This window comes from Hyla sarda, chromosome 2 (assembly GCF_029499605.1).
Source record: "Hyla sarda isolate aHylSar1 chromosome 2, aHylSar1.hap1, whole genome shotgun sequence".
Lineage (NCBI taxonomy): Eukaryota > Metazoa > Chordata > Amphibia > Anura > Hylidae > Hyla > Hyla sarda.
The window spans coordinates 22,532,134-22,551,516 of NC_079190.1; the positions used below are offsets into that span (position 1 = coordinate 22,532,134).

At 41.8% G+C, this 19,383-nt stretch overlaps 1 protein-coding gene across 17 annotated transcripts in view; it reads left to right on the top strand.

Annotated features, from left to right (window-relative positions):
• The window catches only part of DLG2 (discs large MAGUK scaffold protein 2), a 1,357,480-nt gene that overhangs the window by 1,306,648 nt on the left and 31,449 nt on the right, over positions 1-19,383 (top strand). For 14 of the 17 annotated variants that reach the window (XM_056561360.1, XM_056561363.1, XM_056561366.1 and 11 more), the window contains 2 exons: positions 171-246; positions 14,367-14,466. In XM_056561360.1, coding sequence (XP_056417335.1) covers positions 171-246; positions 14,367-14,466 — 176 coding nt within the window. Of the gene's footprint in view, positions 1-170; positions 247-13,059; positions 13,713-14,366; positions 14,467-16,882; positions 16,929-19,383 lie in introns of those variants that run through there. The other 3 variants (XM_056561361.1, XM_056561378.1, XM_056561375.1) reach the window with 2 other exon arrangements.

Genomic DNA, 19,383 nt, shown 5'->3' on the forward strand with positions numbered 1-19,383 from the left:
GTCTATTGGTTGTGTCTGGTATTGCAGCTTCACTCCATTGAAGTGAATAGGGCTGAGCCACATTGGCACTGTTTGTAGGAAAAAGCAGTCATGGCTACCTCGATATACATTTTATATATAGGTCATGGCCACTTATAATACGATCTAACACATCCTGCATTTTATTTCAGGGTGGAAAGAAAAGAGCGGGCGAGGTTGAAAACTGTGAAGTTTAATGCAAAGCCCGGATTGATCGATGCCAAAGGGGTAAGTTGTGTTTAAGGACATTAAAAACTATGATTTTTTTTTAAATGTCTATATCACTTTGAAGATCTAAACCAGTTTATTTTTGTAAAAAGCAAAAATATTATTTTTTTTTTTATCAGGAAAGAAAAAAAAAACAATTGCAAAACAATCAGTAATTTAATGCCCCAAAAAATATATAATATATTAATAATAATAAAAACAAATAAAATATAAAACAACTTATATTACGGTAAAAAATGTTGAACATTTATATTATAAATATATATATATATATTATATATATATATATATATATATATATATATATATATATTTATACATTTGCACACAGCATTTATAAATTATATTTATTATTAAAAAAATTGCATTAAATTTATGAGTAGGGTAAAATAATACAATAACAATTTGCTTGTTAGATAAAAATATATATATTTATACATTTGCACATAGGATTTATAAATTATATTTATTATTTTAAAAAATTGCATTAAATTTATGAGTAGGGTAAAATAAAACAATTACAATTTGATTGTTAGATAAAAAAATATATTTATTTATACATTTCCACATAGCATTTATAAATTATATTTATTATTTTAAAAAAAAATTGTATTATTTTACCCTACTCATAAATTTAATGCAATTTTTTTAAATAAATATAATTTATAAATGCTATGTGCAAATGTATAAATAAATATATATTTTTATCTAACAAGCAAATTGTTTATTGTATTTTACCCTACTCATAAATTTAATGCAATAACAATTTGCTTGTTAGCTAACATATATATATATATATATATATATATATATATATATTTATTTATTTATACATTTGCACATAGCATTTATAAATTATATTTATTATTTAAAAAAAATTCATTACATTTTTAAATTTATGAGCAGGGTAAAATAATACAATAACAATTTGCTTGTTAGATAAGAAAATCTCAATGTTATATAGAATTTTTTTATTTTTTTTTGCAAATAATATAATCTCATAATAGAATTTCAGGCCGGGAATGGGGTATTAAGCATTGGATGCGATATTATACATTGCCCGTGTATGATGGCAGGAGATTTAATTTCCTCCACAGACACCTATCGCAGCCCAGCATGACCATACATCACCGCTGTTATTATCGCATTTAACGTTTTTACGTCCCTTTGTCTTTGACTAAATTGCGGCTGATTAATCGCTTCTTAGATTACGGCTGAAACGCTTTAATCTAATCCCACGATTGTTGCGTTAGACATTTTATTGGATCTTTCCCGAAGGCGGAAAAAGCGGCAAAATTACGTGTGACAGGTAGATTTGTCAAAGCCGCCTTTTAGGGGGCTGTAGATTTGCCGGAGCCCTCTGTATTTAAAGGGGTACTCCGCTGCTCAGCGTTTAAAACAAAATGTTCTGAATGCTTAGAGCGTGTGCCGGGAGCCCGGGTGATGTCATTGCCCACCCCCTCAATGCAAGTCTATGGGAGGGGGCGTGACAGCCGTCACGCCCCCTCCCATAGACTTGCATTGAGGGGGCGGGGTGTGACGTCATGAGGGGTGGGGCTATGACATCACGAGCTCCCGACACACGCTCTAAGCATTCGGAACATTTTGTTTTAAACGCTGAGCAGCGGAGTACCCCTTTAAATACAATAACTAGGAATTCATGTCCTCTGTATGTGCTAAGGCGATCCCCAGACATAGGATACCCCCAGCTTCCTCATCAATATGCACAATTGGCCAATATTAAAAATTGAACGGTAACATTTGTGTAATGACCCTTAGTAAGGGTAGCTAGTATGCCTGAAACGCGTTGGTTAATAGCAATTAAAAAAAAAAAAAAAAAAAAGGGGTATTCCAGGAAAAAAAATCATTTTTATATATCAACTGGCACCAGAAAGCTAAACAGATTTGTAAATTACTTCTAAAAAAATCTTAATGCTTCTAATAATTATCAGCTGCTGAAGTTGAGTTGTTGTTTTCTGTCTGGCAACAGTGCTCTCTGCTGACATCTCTGCTTGTCTCGGGAACTGCACAGAGCAGAATTGGTTTGCTATGGGGATTTGCTTCTACTCTGGACAGTTCCTGAGACAGAGAGCACTTAGACAGAAAAGAAGAACTCAACTTCAGCAGCTCATAAGTACTGAAAGGATTAAGATTTTTTAATAGAAGTAATTTACAAATGTGTTTAACATTCTGGAGCCAGTTGATATATAAAAAAAGTTATTTCCTGGACAAGCTAGATCCAATCCTTCTTGCACTTTTTGCATCGGTAAGGGTACATCCACACTGAGGGTTCGATGCTGTGTTCAACTATTTATTTATATTGATTTAACAGCATCAAATCTGTAGCAGCAGATACAATGTAAATGTACCCTAAAGGTAGTTGTCCCACTATAGGCATATTGCCATCTGGAGGTCTGACCGCCACCCATCCTAGTAATAAACTATAATATTGGAATACCCCTTTAAAATGGGCCTGTTCATTAGAGCAGAACAGACTACCAAGCCTTGAATGATCATATTAAAGGGGTACTCCCGTGGAAAACCTTTTTTTTTTTTTTTAAATCAACTGGTGCCAGAAAGTAAAACGATTTGTAAATCACTTCTGTTAAAAAATCTTAATCCTTTCAGTACTTTTTAGGGGCTGTATACTAAAGAGAAATGCCCCCCAAAAATGCATTTCCTCTGATGTCATGACCACAGTGCTCTCTGCTGACCTCTGCTGTCCATTTTATGAACTGTCCATAGCAGGAGAAAATCTCCATAGCAAACATATGCTGCTCTGGACAGTTTCTAAAATGGACAGCAGAGGTCAGCAGAGAGCACTGTGGTCATGACATCAGAGGAAATTAGTTTCTTTTTTGGATTTCTCTTTAGTTTACAGCCCCTAAAAAGTGCTGGAAGGATTAAGATTTTTAATAGAAGTGATTTACAAATCTGTTTAACTTTCTGGCATCAGTTGATTTAAAAAAAAAAAAAAAAAGGTTTTCCACGGGAGTACCCCTTTAATATGATCATTCAAGGCTTGGTAGTCTGTTCTACTCTAATGAACAGGCCCATTTTAAAGGGGACCCCCTTTACCATTTCCTAGACCCTCCACTTATGGCGTGTTCCGTATATATACTATGAGGGTTCAAAATAAGAATACCCCTTGAATACAAACATGAAGGTTTAACAAAACCCCTCCAAGGGGAATATTGAATGGATTTCACGCCATGTGTATTATTGAAGATAATTTATTCTAATGAATTCACAAAAGAGAAGATTGTTATATTTTATCTGATAATTAAGCAATTACACAAATGAGCTTCAATCGTTGTCTTGTAACGTAGACGACCATTAGGAGCTCGGTGCTAGATTGGCGCTGCCTGCCGATGCAGAGAAGAATACAAATCTTTGTCATCATTATTTTTAACCGTGTCATTAATTATTTGGTTGACAATAAAACACATTAGAGTGATGGCTCTGACTGATTATATAGAGGGGATCTTCTTTTTCTACTTTTTAGAAAGGTTCCTTGACAATAAGCTGATCACGAAGTGTTCCGCTGATGAGACCTCCACCCAGTGATCAGCTGTAATCTGCAGAGCCACCTAGCAAGAAGTGTTTAAAGGGGTTATCCAGTATTTAAAAATAAATAAAAAATAAAAATAAAATATGGTAATAGGGAGGAAGGAGTAGGAAAAAATAACATACTTACCTAGCCCCAGTCCCTGCAGCTCCCGTGATCTTCTTTCTTCTTCCTGCTTCCAAGAGGAGTGTTCGGTGTATGACCTGCCTTCTCATCCAGTCACTGCCCACAGTGGTGTCCCTTCTCTGCCAGTGATTGGCTGAGCCAATAGATCCTGCAACAAACACTTTTAAGCAGGAAGAAGAGAGGCCATTAGGGAACCAGACAGAGCCCAACAGGAGCTGCAGAGGACCAGGGCTAAGTAAGTATGTTTAATTTCTGTTTCTTTACCCTCACACCAGCCCCATATTATTATTTAAAGAAAAACACTAGATAACCACTTGAATTTAGTTTAATCTTAACAAATATATCATTAACAGCTTCACTGCTCATCGGGATATATACTATAAGTCCAAACCATTTAGCTACTGTGAGGCCCTCGGATAGTTAGGGCCAAGCCTTGGTTGGTCTTATCTCCAGTGTTATTGGGTAGCAATCACCTGTGCAGGACTACAGCCTAAACCGGAACGACACTGTTAATAAGATGAGGAATTGGCCCTAGGGTCATGAAACAGGAGTCCCCGCCCCATTCTACCAGGAAGCGCTGTAATACTGACAGAATGCTGACTCATTGCCCCTGTTAAGGACTAGAGATAGTCTCATAAAAACAGGACTGTTGTATAATTATTTATGAATTAATTATAAATATAATTTAAGCAACACAAAAATTATCTAAACGAATTAAAGAGTAAAGCAGAGGTTTTACTTACCCTGAGATCTAATTGGTTGCTGATCCTAAAACGGTTTTAATAAATGACCCCAATAGTTGCAATTGTTTTAGTTTTATTCCTTAAATTAGCTTTTTGACCTTATGTTGTTATTATTATACTATTTTGTTTGATTTGGGGTCACTGTCATTTCACACGATGTGATACTGACCTGGTCCGGGTGCTGAGACCCTCACACTGTGCCTTGAGAAAAATGGGTAGAATCGCTCGACTGAACATTGTGCCACTTTGGCTTTGCTTGGCCATTTCACTCCCCCTGGGTGGGCCGAACAGAGCATTATATGGGCACAGTTTTCAGCCCTTTGGTTACTGCTCGGCCGGGAATCTCATCACCTGAACCCCCAACACACTGAACATTGTGTGGATTAACAGTGGCCCTTTAAATGAGTAGTCCAGTGCTGAAAAACTCATCCCCTTTCCTAACGATAGGGGATACGTTTCAGATCGCGGGAGGGGTCAGACCATCTCCTGTACGGGGCTCCGGCTCGCTGGTCAGATAGCGGGTGTCAACACGCCCCCTCAATGGCAGACACTCCCCCTCAATACAGCGCTATGCAGATCCGGAGATTGCCGAAGGCAGTGCTCCGGCTCTGCCATAGAGTTGTATTGAGGGGGCGTGTCAGCCACCGCTTCGTGCGGTGGTCAACACGCCCGCTTCCCGCGGGCTGCCAGGGCCCCATAAAGGAGATCGCAGGGGGCCCCAGCTGTCGAACCCCCACGATTTGAAACTTATCCCCTATCCTTAGGATAGGGGATACGTTTGTCAGCACTGGACTACTCCTTTAAGAAGTAAATGATGTTTGGTTTATTTTACCGAGAATTGGGATTTTAGAGCGTGTGTATTTTTCTATTCTGTTCTTAATAGACATGAACGCTGTTGGTTAATCTTTTTCTAATTATTGTGGACCGGTCACCCTCAAATATAACTCGGAGAGCTGACATTTATCTCCAAGGCTGATGCCGACAACACAAAGGAACAGATCGAATTACTTTTATCTCGACAAGGAGATAAAGTGACCCCTCTGTGTCTCCGTACTGCCGCTACAATAGCCAGAAAAAGGGGCGAATTGTTTTTAAAGGGAACCTGTCACTAGAACAGACCTACTGAAATAAAAGTATAGAGCATGATACCCTATACTATCTGTGTAATTATAGCAACTAAACTGCCCCAAAATGTCAAACAATGCAAAAAAAATAAAAAATACTTCCTGGTTTGGTGTAGTCACATGGTGTACCACATGTCCCCTCTCAGCCAATCAGCAGTTTCAAAAAAGAATCATATGACATGTGACTCCTGTTTCAAAAGACTTGCGTCTGGTCATGTGACACCATGTGAAGCCAATTTAGGGGTTACTTAGCTGGTGAATTTTTCCACTTAGTAGCACACCAATGTTTCAGAGGGATATTTTATAGTGATCGGTTCTCTTAAAAAAAATAATAATAATAATAATAATAAAAAAAAAAAAAAAAAAAAAAAAAAAAATAAATATATATATATATATATATATATATATATATATATATATATATAAACATAAGAAAAAAAATAAAATAAACTATTAGGTAAATGTATAATAATACCTCTTGTACTATATTTTGTATTAAAATTTTGAATCTATGGTGACGGGCTCACTTTAAAGGGGTACTGTGGCCCCAAGATATCTTATCCCCTATCCAAAGGGGACCCCCGCAATCTAGCATGCAGCACCCACCTGTAAGCACTGCAGGAAGCGCTGGAGGCTCTCAGTGTTATGCCTCCCGACCACGGGGACGGAGTATCATGACGTCACGTCCCACCCCCTCAATGCAAGTCTATAGGAGGGGGCGTGACTGCCGTCACGCCCCCTCCCATAGACTTGCATTGAGGGAGGCGGGGTGTGACGTCACACGGGACGGGTCACTATACTCCGTCCCCTTGTTCCGTCCCCTTGTTCAGGAGGCATAACACTGAGAGCCTCCAGCGCTTCCTGCAGTGGTACAGGTGAGTGCAGCATGCTAGATTGCGCGGTCCCAAGCGGCGGGACCCCCGGGATAAGATGTCTTGGGGCCGGAGTACCCCTTTAATACAGTGTATTTTCTATTTAAGTGTTTTTAATCATTTTCTAGCATATTGTATGTGTGGTAATTTTTTCGATTCGTGATCTACATGATGTCACATTGGGTTTCTAGAACAGATAGGACTTTTATAAATAGGAATTATTGATGCATTACATTTCCTGCTGTGAGAAGACACATGACCCAGTCCATTGGCCATCCATCTTCTCATCCCATTTCCAGCTGCATGCATGTCCATAGTCAGCATCTCTGATATATATCTTATTCCACATCCGCTGCCATCATTGGTTCTCTTCTGGTTCTCATTCAGGCTCTATGGTCCATGCTTTGTGTCTGCATGTTTTTTTCTTTACTGTTTTAGGTGTTTTTTTTCAGGCATGACATACTTTATGTTGCAGCTAAATCTACATTTAGTTTATCTCCTTCACCTCTGATCCTCTGTATATATATATATATATATATATATATATATATATATATTTATATGATATAGTTTTTATAATGTTCAATGGAAAAATGAAAAGTTTACATGGATATAACTTAAAATTTTGCTCTGGGGGCCTTCCATTTCTCTGAGATGTTTCTACACCTTGACCAGAGTCAGCTGGACATGATTTGGAAAGACACAGCCCTATCTATATAAGATCTCACAACTGACAATGCATTTTAGAGCAAAAACCAAGCCATGAGGTGGAAAGAACTGCCTGTAGAGCTCAGATTGGACAGGATTGCGTGAAGGCACAGATCTGAAGAAGGGTTCAAAACATTTCCTCAAAACACAGTGGTCTTCATAATGTTTAAATGGAATGAGTGTGGAACAACCAAGACTTTTCCTTGAGCTTGCCAGCCCACAAAACTAAGTAAGCTGGGAGAAAGGAGAACATAATGGTCACTCAAGATTGAACCTTTTGGCCTTAGTTCTAAGCGTTATGGCTGGAGAAAACCAGGCACTGCCCATCACCTGCCCAATACCATCCCTACAGTGAAGTATGGTGGGGGCAGCATCATGTCTGGAGGAAACCAGGCACTGCCCATCACCTGCTCAATACCATCCCTACAGTGATCATGGTGGGGGCAGCGTCATGTCTGGGGGGAACCAGGCACTGCCCATCACCTGCCCATTACCATCCCTACAGTGATCATGGTGGGGGCAGCATCATGTCTGGAGGAAACCAGGCACTGCCCATCACCTGCCCAATACCATCCCTACAGTGATCATGGTGGGGGCAGCATCATGTCTGGAGGAAACCAGGCCCTGCCCATCACCTGCCCATTACCATCCCTACAGTGATCATGGTGGGGGCAGCATCATGTCTGGAGGAAACCAGGCACTGCCCATCACCTGCCCATTACCATCCCTACAGTGATCATGGTGGGGGGCAGCATCATGTCTGGAAAAAAACAGGCACTGCCCATCACCTGCCCAATACCATCCCTACAGTGATCATGGTGGGGGCAGCATCATGTCTGGGGGAAACCAGGCACTGCCCATCACTTGCCCAATACCATCCCTACAGTGATCATGGTGGGGGCAGCATCATGTCTGGAGGAAACCAGGCACTACCCATCACCTGCCCAATACCATCCCTACAGTAAAGTATGGTGGGGGCAGCATCATGTCTGGGGGAAACCAGGCACTTCCCATCACCTGCCCAATACCATCCCTACAGTGATCTTGGTGGGGGCAGCATCATGTCTGGAGGAAACCAGGCACTGCCCATAACCTGCCCAATACCATCCCTACAGTGATCATGGTGGGGGCAGCATCATGTCTGGAGGAAACCCGGCAATGCCCATCACCTGCCCAATACCATCCCTACAGTGATCATGGTGGGGGCAGCATCATGTCTGGGGGAAACCAGGCACTGCCCATCACCTGCCCAATACCATCACTATAGTGATCATGGTGGGGGCAGCATCATGTCTGGAGGAAACCAGGCACTACCCATCACCTGCCCAATACCATCCCTACAGTGATCATGGTGGGGGCAGCATCATATCTGGAGGAAACCAGGTACTGCCCATCACCTGCCCAATACCATCCCTACAGTGATCATGGTGGGGGCAGCATCATGTCTGGGGGAACCAAGCACTGCCCATCACCTGTCCAATACCATCCCTACAGTGATCATGGTGGGGGCAGCATCATGTCTGGAGGAAACCAGGTACTGCCCATCACCTGCCCAAAACCATCCCTACAGTGATCATAGTGGGGGCAGCATCATGTTGTGGGGAAACCAGGCCCTGCCCATCACCTGCCCTATACCATCCCTACAGTGATCATGGTGGGGGCAGCATCATGTCTGGAGGAAACCAGGCACTGCCCATCACCTGCCCAATACCATCCCTACAGGGAAGTATGGTGGGGGCAGCATCATGTCTGGGGGAACCAAGCATTGCCCATCACCTGTCCAATACCATCCCTACAGTGATCATGGTGGGGGCAGCATCATGTCTGGAGGAAACCAGGTACTGCCCATCACCTGCCCAATACCATCCCTACAGTGATCATGGTGGGGGCAGCATCATGTCAGGAGGAAACCAGGCACTGCCCATCACCTGCCCAATACCATCCCTACAGTGATCATGGTGGGTGCAGCATCATGTCTGGAGGAAACCAGGCACTGCCCATCACCTGCCCAATACCATTCCTACAGTGATCATGGTGGGGGCAGCATCATGTCTGGAGGAAACCAGGTACTGACCATCACCTGCCCAATACCATCCCTACAGTGATCATGGTGGGGGCAGCATCATGTCTGGAGGAAACCAGGCACTGCCCATCACCTGCCCAATATCATCCCTACAGTGATCATGGTGGGGGCAGCATCATGTCTGGAGGAAACAGGCACTGCCCATCACCTGCCCAATACCATCCCTACAGTGATCATGGTGGGGGCAGCATCATGTCTGGAGGAAACCAGGCCCTGCCCATCACCTGCCCAATACCATCCCTACAGTGATCATAGTGGGGGCAGCATCATGTTGTGGGGAAACCAGGCCCTGCCCATCACCTGCCCAATACCATCCCTACAGTGATCATGGTGGGGGCAGCATCATGTTGTGGGGACAGGCAGAACTGGTCAGGGTTGTGGGAAAACTGATTGGACCAAAGTACAGAGATATTCTTAATAAAAACCTCATTCAAAGCGCCCTGGACCTCAGACTAGGCCAAAGTTTCTCCTTCCAACAATGCCCCTAAGCACACTGCCAAGACAACACAGGAGCAGGTTAGGGACAACTCTGTGAATGTCCTTGAGTGTCCCAGCCAGAGCCCCAACCTAAAGGGAGATCTCTGAAGAGACCTAAAAAAGGCTTCCATTGACAGTCCCCATCCAACCTGACAGAGCTTGGGTGGATCTGCAGAGAAGAATGACAGGAAATCTCCATATCCATGTGTGTAAACATTGTGGCCTCATCCACAAAAAGATTGGAGGCTGTAATCACTGCCAAAGGGGCTTCACCTAAGTCCGGAGTAAAGGGTCTAGCCAAATCAAGGATGGATAAAATGACAAGTACATTTTAATATTTTAGACATTTGTGGCACTTTGGCCATTATTCAACTGTGCTCCACACAAGGTTTATTTTTATTTTTTTTGCCACATACTTGTCAGAGGTGAATGGGTTAATCATCGCGCCATATATCCATTTCATGTTTACACTTTTAAGTTTTTTTTTTTTTTTTTTTTTGGAAAGTTCAGATATGCTTGAAATGTAAAAGTGGTACAAAACTTCAGTGACAAAGTGAAAAGACAAAACCTTCTATATTATGACGTGATGACAAATTGTGGTTCTAAAGCTTCAACACAGTGTTCTTAGTCAAAGTTATCAGAAGCGCCAGATGTTTTAGGTACATTTTTTGACTGATATCATATTAATATTACCCATTTTAATAAAATTATCTTTATTTTCATGTTATTCAGGACAATCTTACAGATGTTAGGGGCAGCATGAAAGTAATAAAAGCCAAAACACATACTCACCTCTCTCGCTCCCACACCGCCAGTATCACAAAGCTTTGGTTCCTTCTGCATGTCATTTAAGTTTAGCGACACATTATAGTCCCGCTCAGCGAATCATTGGCCTCAGTGGGGTCCCGTCTTAGAGATCGTCTGGCTGAACCTATGACATCATGTCCCTGAACCTGAAGTGCACACTATACTCGCCCTCTCCCCCTGTCCCTGCCTACTTGCGTACCTGTCCTAAATAACAGGTCCACAACCATGAAGACAGTCCCTTCCTGAATACGTGAGGGGAGTAAATGTCAACACAATAAAATACAAAGAAACTGTCAGAGTCCTGGACCAGTGGGATATAGGCAACCTAACAAAATAAAACTAAACACACACACAAAAGTCATAGTCAACAAACCGCGTCAAAGCCAGGAGAAGTCAGAAGTACAAAGTCGCTAATACCAGAGAGAGTAGTCAGAGGGAGGAGCCAAAGGTTCAGATAGCCAGGTATAACAAATTCAGCAGACAGCTAGCTACAAAACTGAGCTCTATAGCAAGCACTGACTGGGAGTAAACTGCCAGCTTATATGGAGCCAGAACAGGAGCTGCAAACAAGGTCAGCTGACCAGTTCAGACAGCTGGGCGTAACCCAGCAACAAACAACAACAAAGAAGCTGTCAGAACTTTTTAACCCTACAGGTTCTGATAGATAGATATGAGATAGATAAATAGATGAGATAGATAGATGGATAGATATGAGATAGATAGATATGAGATAGATCGATCGATAGATATGAGATAGATAGATAGATATGAAAGAGATAGATAGATATGAGAGAGAGAAAGATAAGAGAGAGATAGACAGACAGACAGATAGATAGATAGATAAATAGATAGATAGATAGATAGGCAGAATATATCTTTATTTGGTCCAAATATAAAAGGACCAAATAGTTCCAGCTATGATGCATGAGAAAATAGTGTACTGACTTGAATATTCTCAGGGGGATGAAAGTATGGTGGTATAGTCCATAAGATTACAGCAAAATAAATTAAAGTCTAAAAATAGTTCACATTACACATGAAAAAATATAATAAGTACTGAGCTGTGCGGAGTAACAGGAGAGGCAAAAGGAAAATAATATATAGAAAACTGGAACAAGAAGGATTTCACTAATGTGACAGACAGTAATGAGATATCCAGACCTGTCAGTGATGTGATATGCTAGCAGCCTGTCAGCCATGTATGTTATAGTATATGCAGGAACAAATAGATAGATAGATATGAGATAGATAGATGGATAGATATGAGATAGATAGATAGGTAGATATGAGATAGATAGATATGAGATAGATAGATTGATATGAGATAGATAGTTAGATATGAGATAGATAGATAGATAGATAGATAGATATGAGATAGATAGATATGAAATAGATAGATAAATGGATAGATATGAGATAGATAGATAGATATGAGATAGATAGATATGAGATAGATAGATAGATAGATATGAGATAGATAGATAGATAGATATGAGATAGATAAATGGATAGATAATGTTACAGCTACACACATGGTCGCGACAGGGTATTTTAGTGCCCTATGCAGATAATACAAAAATTGCCTTGTCCCAAAAACAATCATATTTACATATAAAACAGCTACTAAATAACATCAGTATACAAGGGACAAATATTATCACTATACATATTACCATCATACTGTTACTGACCAAATCCTATATATTGAGACCAATATCACCAATAATACCAGTATACAAGGAGGAATATTATCACTATACATATTACCATCATACTCTTACTGACCAAATCCTGAATACTGAGACCAATATTACCAATAATATCGGTATACAAGGAGGAATATTATCACCATACATATTACCATCATACTCTTACTGACCAAATCCTGTATACTGAGACCAATTATATCAATATTACCAGCATACAAGGAGGAAATAATATCACCATACATATTATCATCAATAATGCCAACATACAAGGGGCACATATCGCCACACAGTGACTGGATAACACCAACATACTGTTACTGAACAATAAATTGTATATCAAGACCGACATTACCAATAATACCATTCTACAAGGGACAAATAATACTGTTGCATCATGACCGCATAACAACATAGTGTGTGAAAATTACCTCTATATAGTTACTGTACAAAACACTCTTTAATCAGACCAATAATACCCCTGTACAGTGACCATATAGTGGAAGATGCACAGGCTTTGTATACTATATAAATGATTACATCCAGTGACTCACAGGTGACGTCTTCTCTGACTCTAGACATTTTCCTTCCCTTTCCAGACCGCCATGACAACTTCTCCCATCCACGGTTTAAATCCACAAAATCTGTCAGACAAACATCTTACCGAGTCTACACTATGTAAACATAATTCTTACCTTTTTTTCCACCAAAAGTGCCCCAAATGCTTATGATGGGGGTCAGTAGGTGCCCCTGTTAGGTGTCTTTCACCTAGTAGGTAGATAGGTGCTATCCAGTAGTTAGTTGTCCCCTGTAGGCAGATATGTCCCCAGTAGGTAAATAGTTTCTTCCCCATAGGTAGATACAATAGTTACCCAGAGTAGGTAGCTGGTTCACCCTGTAGGTATTTTCCCCCAGTAGGTAGATAGGCACCTCCCCAAGTAGCTAGTTTCTCCCCTGTAGGTAACCAGGTGCCCCCTCATAGGTAGATAGGTGTAGTTACTTCCCCTCAGTAGCCAGATATGTACTACCAGTAGGTGTATTTCACCAGAATGTAGATAGGTGCCTACTCCAGTAGGTAGTTGTTTCCCTATAGGTAGCCAGGTGCCCCCCAGTAGGTAGATGGTTTCCCCAGTAAGTATTTGCCCCAGAAGGTAGATAGGTGCCATCCCCAGTACATAGTTGCTCCCTTGTAGGTACTTAGGTGCTCCCAATAGGTAGATATCTGGTGGTATTTAACCCCCCCCCCCCCGGTAGGTATATGCTCTGTATGTAGCTAGCTGCATAGGTTATCTCAATAAACCTACTATGACACACCTGGTGGTGCTTGGTAATGATTATAAAAATTATATGGGCCCCACGGGCACTTGGTATATTAGTGAAGTTAGGATGGAGAGGTAGTTATAGATGAAGTCTACTGATGTTATCTATACTACAAGGAGATGCATCAGCCCCTGAGGCCCATGGTGTGAAAGTTATATAACAATGTGGGTAGGAATACAGGGCCATGAGGTTTTGGACTAATAGATTTTTATTGTATAGATAGCAAGACAAGGCCGTATATAAATGACATTGTGAACTAATCCATACCTTACCTTAGAGGAACATAGGCTGAGATACATAGGCTGAGATACATAGGATGAGATACATAGGCTGAGATAGTGACCTTTAGTCTCAAAGGCTAAAAAGAAATCTGGTGGGCATCAAGTTTGTAATGTATTTTGTAGTTTACATATTAAATTATGTAAAATACAGTTTTCAAAAAAAAAATCTATTTTTGGATATCATTTTTTCTCCAGATACTTTGGTCACTGTCGTTGTATCCACATTTACACACTAGTTTTGTCAGCATGAGTGTGACAAGAATTAGACACCCCTGTTTTTGCCCCATGCCTTCTCTCCTTCACAGTCATTCAATGACAGGCGTAAAAAGAACTTCATCTTTTCACGAAAGTTCCCATTCTACAAGAACAAGGAGCAGAGTGAAGAAGAAACAAGTGATCCTGACCGTAAGTAGAGCCTCGGAGACGATGTCACGTGTGGCACAAGAACAGTAACGGGTGACACGCATGACACGATCCCTCCCTCTCACCCTGTCACACATCTAGGTCTATAGGTCCGATAGGCAGGAGAGGCATTGCTACTGTGACCTCTGCATGAATACACCCCGGATCCTCAGGCGTTCTTACTCTACAGTAAAATGAAATTCCACCCAATCTGGTCCATACGTACGGGAGCGGCCATTTACTGGGTTGATCCAATCGTTGGTTGACATTGATATGGCATGAGACATTATGTATCTCATCTTACTAGACTTTCAAGAAAATGGCTGCTACCGGTTGCGGGAGAGACTGACCTTGCAAGAACAAGCAATATATTAGTTTTTTTTCCATATTCAAGAAGGTCAATGAGGCTATCAGAGACTTGGCAACCCGGATCATGAAGAATATGGTGTCCTACCTGCCGTTACCAACCTTGGTTGAGAGTTCTTTCCCTATACCAAACAGGAAGAAGAGATCTATCAATCAAAGCTGGTGGGGCAGGGAGAAGCCTCTTGGGACTTCCCAGAAGACATGTTCAGGCAGCATTAAACGGGTACTCTGGTGGGAAAAACTTTTTTTTTAATTTTTTAATTTATTTTAAATCAACTGGCTCCAGAAAGTCAAACTGATTTGTAAATTACTTCTATTTAAAAATATTAATCCTTCCAGTACTTATCAGCTGCTGTATGCTACAGAGGAAGTTCTTTTCTTTTTGAATTTCCTTTCTGCCTGACCACAGTGCTCTCTGCTGACATCTCTGTCCATGTCAGGAACTGTCCAAAGCAGGTGCAAATCCCCAAAACAAACCTATACTGCTATGGACAGTTCCTGAAATGGACAGAGGTGTCTGTGAAATGGACAGAGAGCACTGTGGTCAGACTGGAAAGAAATTCAAAAAGAAAAGAACTTCCTGTGGAGCATACAGCAGCTGATAAGTACTGGATGGATTAAGATTTCTAGATAGAAGTAATTTACAAATCTGTTTAATTTTCTGGCACCAGTTGATTTAAAAAAAAAAAAATAGTTTTCCACCGGAGTACCTCTAGTGATGACAGGTTCTCTCTAGATACCCCGTGGCATACCTGCTTCGGCAGGAATGCCAAACTGGTTTTACTGGTTCCTAGATGGCAACTTGATTAACGCCTAGTTGTTCGCCAGGAGCACTTTTCGGTCCCTGAGTAGCTTCGGCGAAAGGGGACATTGCACCTGGGACCTTGCAGGTGCCTTTTGGCCTGGAGGCGAAGGGTTTGGTGTGTTGGGGGGGGGCCTCAGAAATGCATTGACATCTATGGGGACGGCAATGCAGAAATTCTGCCCAGAAGTTCCACAGTGTGAACCCAGCCTTAGGGTAAGTTTACACCTTTGTTTGAGGCTCCGTTGTTTTTCCATAATTGGAGCAGAAGAACAAAAAAAAAACGATTTGGCAGATCCACTGCATGATGGACACCAGCAGAGCCCAACCGGTCCCATTGACTTTATTGGGGTCCAAGTTTCCAGTATGGGGTCATTTTACTGGACCCAAAACATTTTTTTGCTATGGTTTTTGTATGGTATTTTGAATAGAATCTGTGACGAAAGCCCACAATGGTGCCTTCAACACAGATGTAAGCATAGCCTTACATTGTGGTGTTATTACTGCACTATATGGCACTGTTAAGGCTTAAAGGGGTACTCCGCCCCTAGACATCTTATCCCCTATCCAAAGGATAGGGGATTGGATGTCTGATGGTGGGGGTCCCCAGCTGTGGCATCCCAGACATCTGGTGCACAGAGTGAACTTCACTCCGTGCCGGATGACTGGCGATGCTCGCCCCCTCAATGCAAGTCTATGGGAGGGGGTGTGACAGCATTGAGGGGGCAGGGCATGGCTGTGACGTTACAAAACTCCGGCGCTGCACCCGACGCTCTAAACAAACAGGGTTCAGCAGGGAGATCGCAGGGACTCCCGCGATCAGACATCTTATCCCCTATCCTTTGGATAGGTGATAAGATGTCTAGGGGCGGAGTACTCCTTTAAATGTATGGCGGTATGTGGGAAAAATAAGATATTATTAGGTCAATATTTAGTAGTTCAGTGTTACATTCCACTTAAAATTAAAATAAAACAAATGCCATTGTTTCTGGCCTTACATCTATTGCGTTTGACCTTTACATTGTGTTCTTCTTCAGGGTCACTCTGCTTGTAACCGCCCTGCAATTACTAATAACCTCCTCAAAATGTCACATGAGGGTCTATTTATAAAATGGACAATGCATGGATCCAGGTTGCTATTCTGCACGGTCTGTCATGGTAGTATTCATTTCAACTCCACTGACTTCTTCCTTCCTCTTCTGCGCCTCCTCTTCCTCTCTCATTGCTCACTCTCTGGGTACTGCTGGGCAGGACAGCCTCGGATTAGGTGACGACGGTTATGGAACAAAGGCTCTGAGTAAGTTCCCAGGAATGGTCACTACGACATTTAAATCTTGTCCCCTCCCCCACCCCACCCTCCCGTTTCTTTTTTTTTAGTTTTGTCCATTTCCTCTGTTTGTTTCCCAAAGAACCCGCCTCCCACCCCACCCCATCTCCCAGCATGCACACTCAAGAATTTTTTGTTTGTTGCCCACTAGTGAATGCCAAAAACTATCTGCGCTGTCAATGCATGAACATGATAAATATTCCATACTGTCTACAGAACTACTTGCTTGTTTTCCAGTGCCGCTTTTGGATTCTTTTTTACTATGTTTTTGTAAGGCTGATGGCAATGAATGTCTGAAAAACCCATTTGTAGGGTTAAAGGGGTATTCCAGGAAAAAACTTTTTTATATATATCAACAGGCTCCAGAAAGTTAAACAGATTTGTAAATTACTTCTATTAAAAAATCTTAATCCTTTCAGTACTTATGAGCTTCTGAAGTTAAGGTTGTTCTTTTCTGTGTAAGTGTTCTCTGATGACACGTGTCTCGGGAACTGCCCAGTTTAGAAGCAAATCCCCATAGCAAACCTCTTCTAAACTGGGCGGTTCCCAAGACAGGTGTCATCAGAGAGTACTTAGACAGTAAAGAACAACCTTAACTTCAGAAGCTTATAAGTACTGAAAGGATTAAAAAATTTTAATAGAAGTAATTTACAAATCTGTTTAACTTTCTGGAGCCAGTTGATATATATAAAAAAAAGTTTTTTCCTGGATAACCCCTTTAACTATATGACTGTTTGAAGGCCGTGAGTAGGCCTACCAGGAGATCAGGTAATGACTGATGGTTTGATTGTATACTGGGGCAAGCTACAGAACCCAACAGCAAATGTCGACAGAAAGAAGGATCTTAAAGGGCTACTCCACCGAAAAACATCTTATCCCTATCTAAAGGATAAAGGATAAGATGTCTGATAAGGGTTCCCTAGGACCCCCACCATCTCCGGGCCGGCAGCGGCGGCATCCAGAACACAGAAGCTTGGAGCTTGCCTGTTCATGACGCACACCACCTCCATTCATGTCTATGGGAGGGGGCGTGACGGCTATTATGTACCTGTCACGCCTCCTCCCATAGACATGAATGAAGGGGGTGTGGCGGCTGAATTCGCCAGTCATCCGGCATGGAGCGGAGTCCACTCTGTGCATGGATGACTAGGGTGCCGTGCCGGACATCGCAACGGGACGGGACCTCCGTGATCAGAAATCGTATCCCCTATCCTTTGGATAAGGGATAAGATGTTTTTTGCCGGAGTACCCCTTTAAATGTTTAATATCATCACAAATGGCCTTCTTAAGTGTACGGGCTCATGTACAGGTTAGAGAAAAGTCAGTCAAGGTCAAAGATTCTGACGGCTTCAACACACTTGTGTGGGGGGGGGGCCTCCCGACTCTCCCCCGACTGTCAGAGAAAAGAAGAATCTGGTATCAAATTACAGCACCTGATCCTTTTATTCTCCACGGAGAAGTGACTTAAAGGGCTACTCCACCCCTAGACATCCAAGCCGCCCCCCAGCTTGTGACATCACGGCCACGCACCCTTCAATGCAAGTCTATGGGAGGGGGCGTCACGCCCCCTCCCATAGACTTGCATTGTAGGGGCACGGCCTTGACGTAACAAGCGGGCCGTGACCGTGACGTCACGAGCCTCCGCCCTGATGTCTGGGGTGCCGCAGCCGAGATCGCGGGGGATCCCCAGCGGCAGGACTCCCGCCCTCAGATAACTTATCCCCTATCCTTTGGATAGGGGATAAGATGTCTAGGGGCGGAGTACCCCTATAAAGAGGTACTCCCGTGGAAAACTTTTTTTTTTTAAATCAACTGGTGCCAGAAAGTTAAACAGATTTGTAAATTACTTCTATTAAAAAAATCTTAATCCTTCCAGTACTTTTTAGGGGCTGTATACTACAGAGGAAATGCTTTACTTTTTATATTTCTCTGATGTCATGACTAGTGTTGCTCGCGAATATTCGCAATGCAAATTTTATTCGCGAATATCGCATATTCGCGAATATAGCACTATATATTCGTAATTACGAATATTCGGGGTTTTTTTTGGTTATTTTTTTTTTCACAGTACACATCACAGTGATCACCCCTTTCTGCTTCCAGCTTATGTGGTGTAAAGAAGGCTCTAATACTACTGTGTGAGACTGGCGTACGAATTTTCACATATACTAATTTTTACATATGCTAATTTTCGCATATGCAAATTTTTGTTTATGCTAATTTTTGTATATGCTAATTTTCGCATATGCGAATTTTCGCATATGGGGAAATAAAACACGAATATTACGAATATGAGAATTTAGCGAATATATGACGAATATTCGTGCATATATTCGCGAAATATCGTGAATTTGAATATGGCCTATGCCGCTCAACACTAGTCATGACCACAGTGCTCTCTGCTGACCTCTGCTGTCCATTTTAG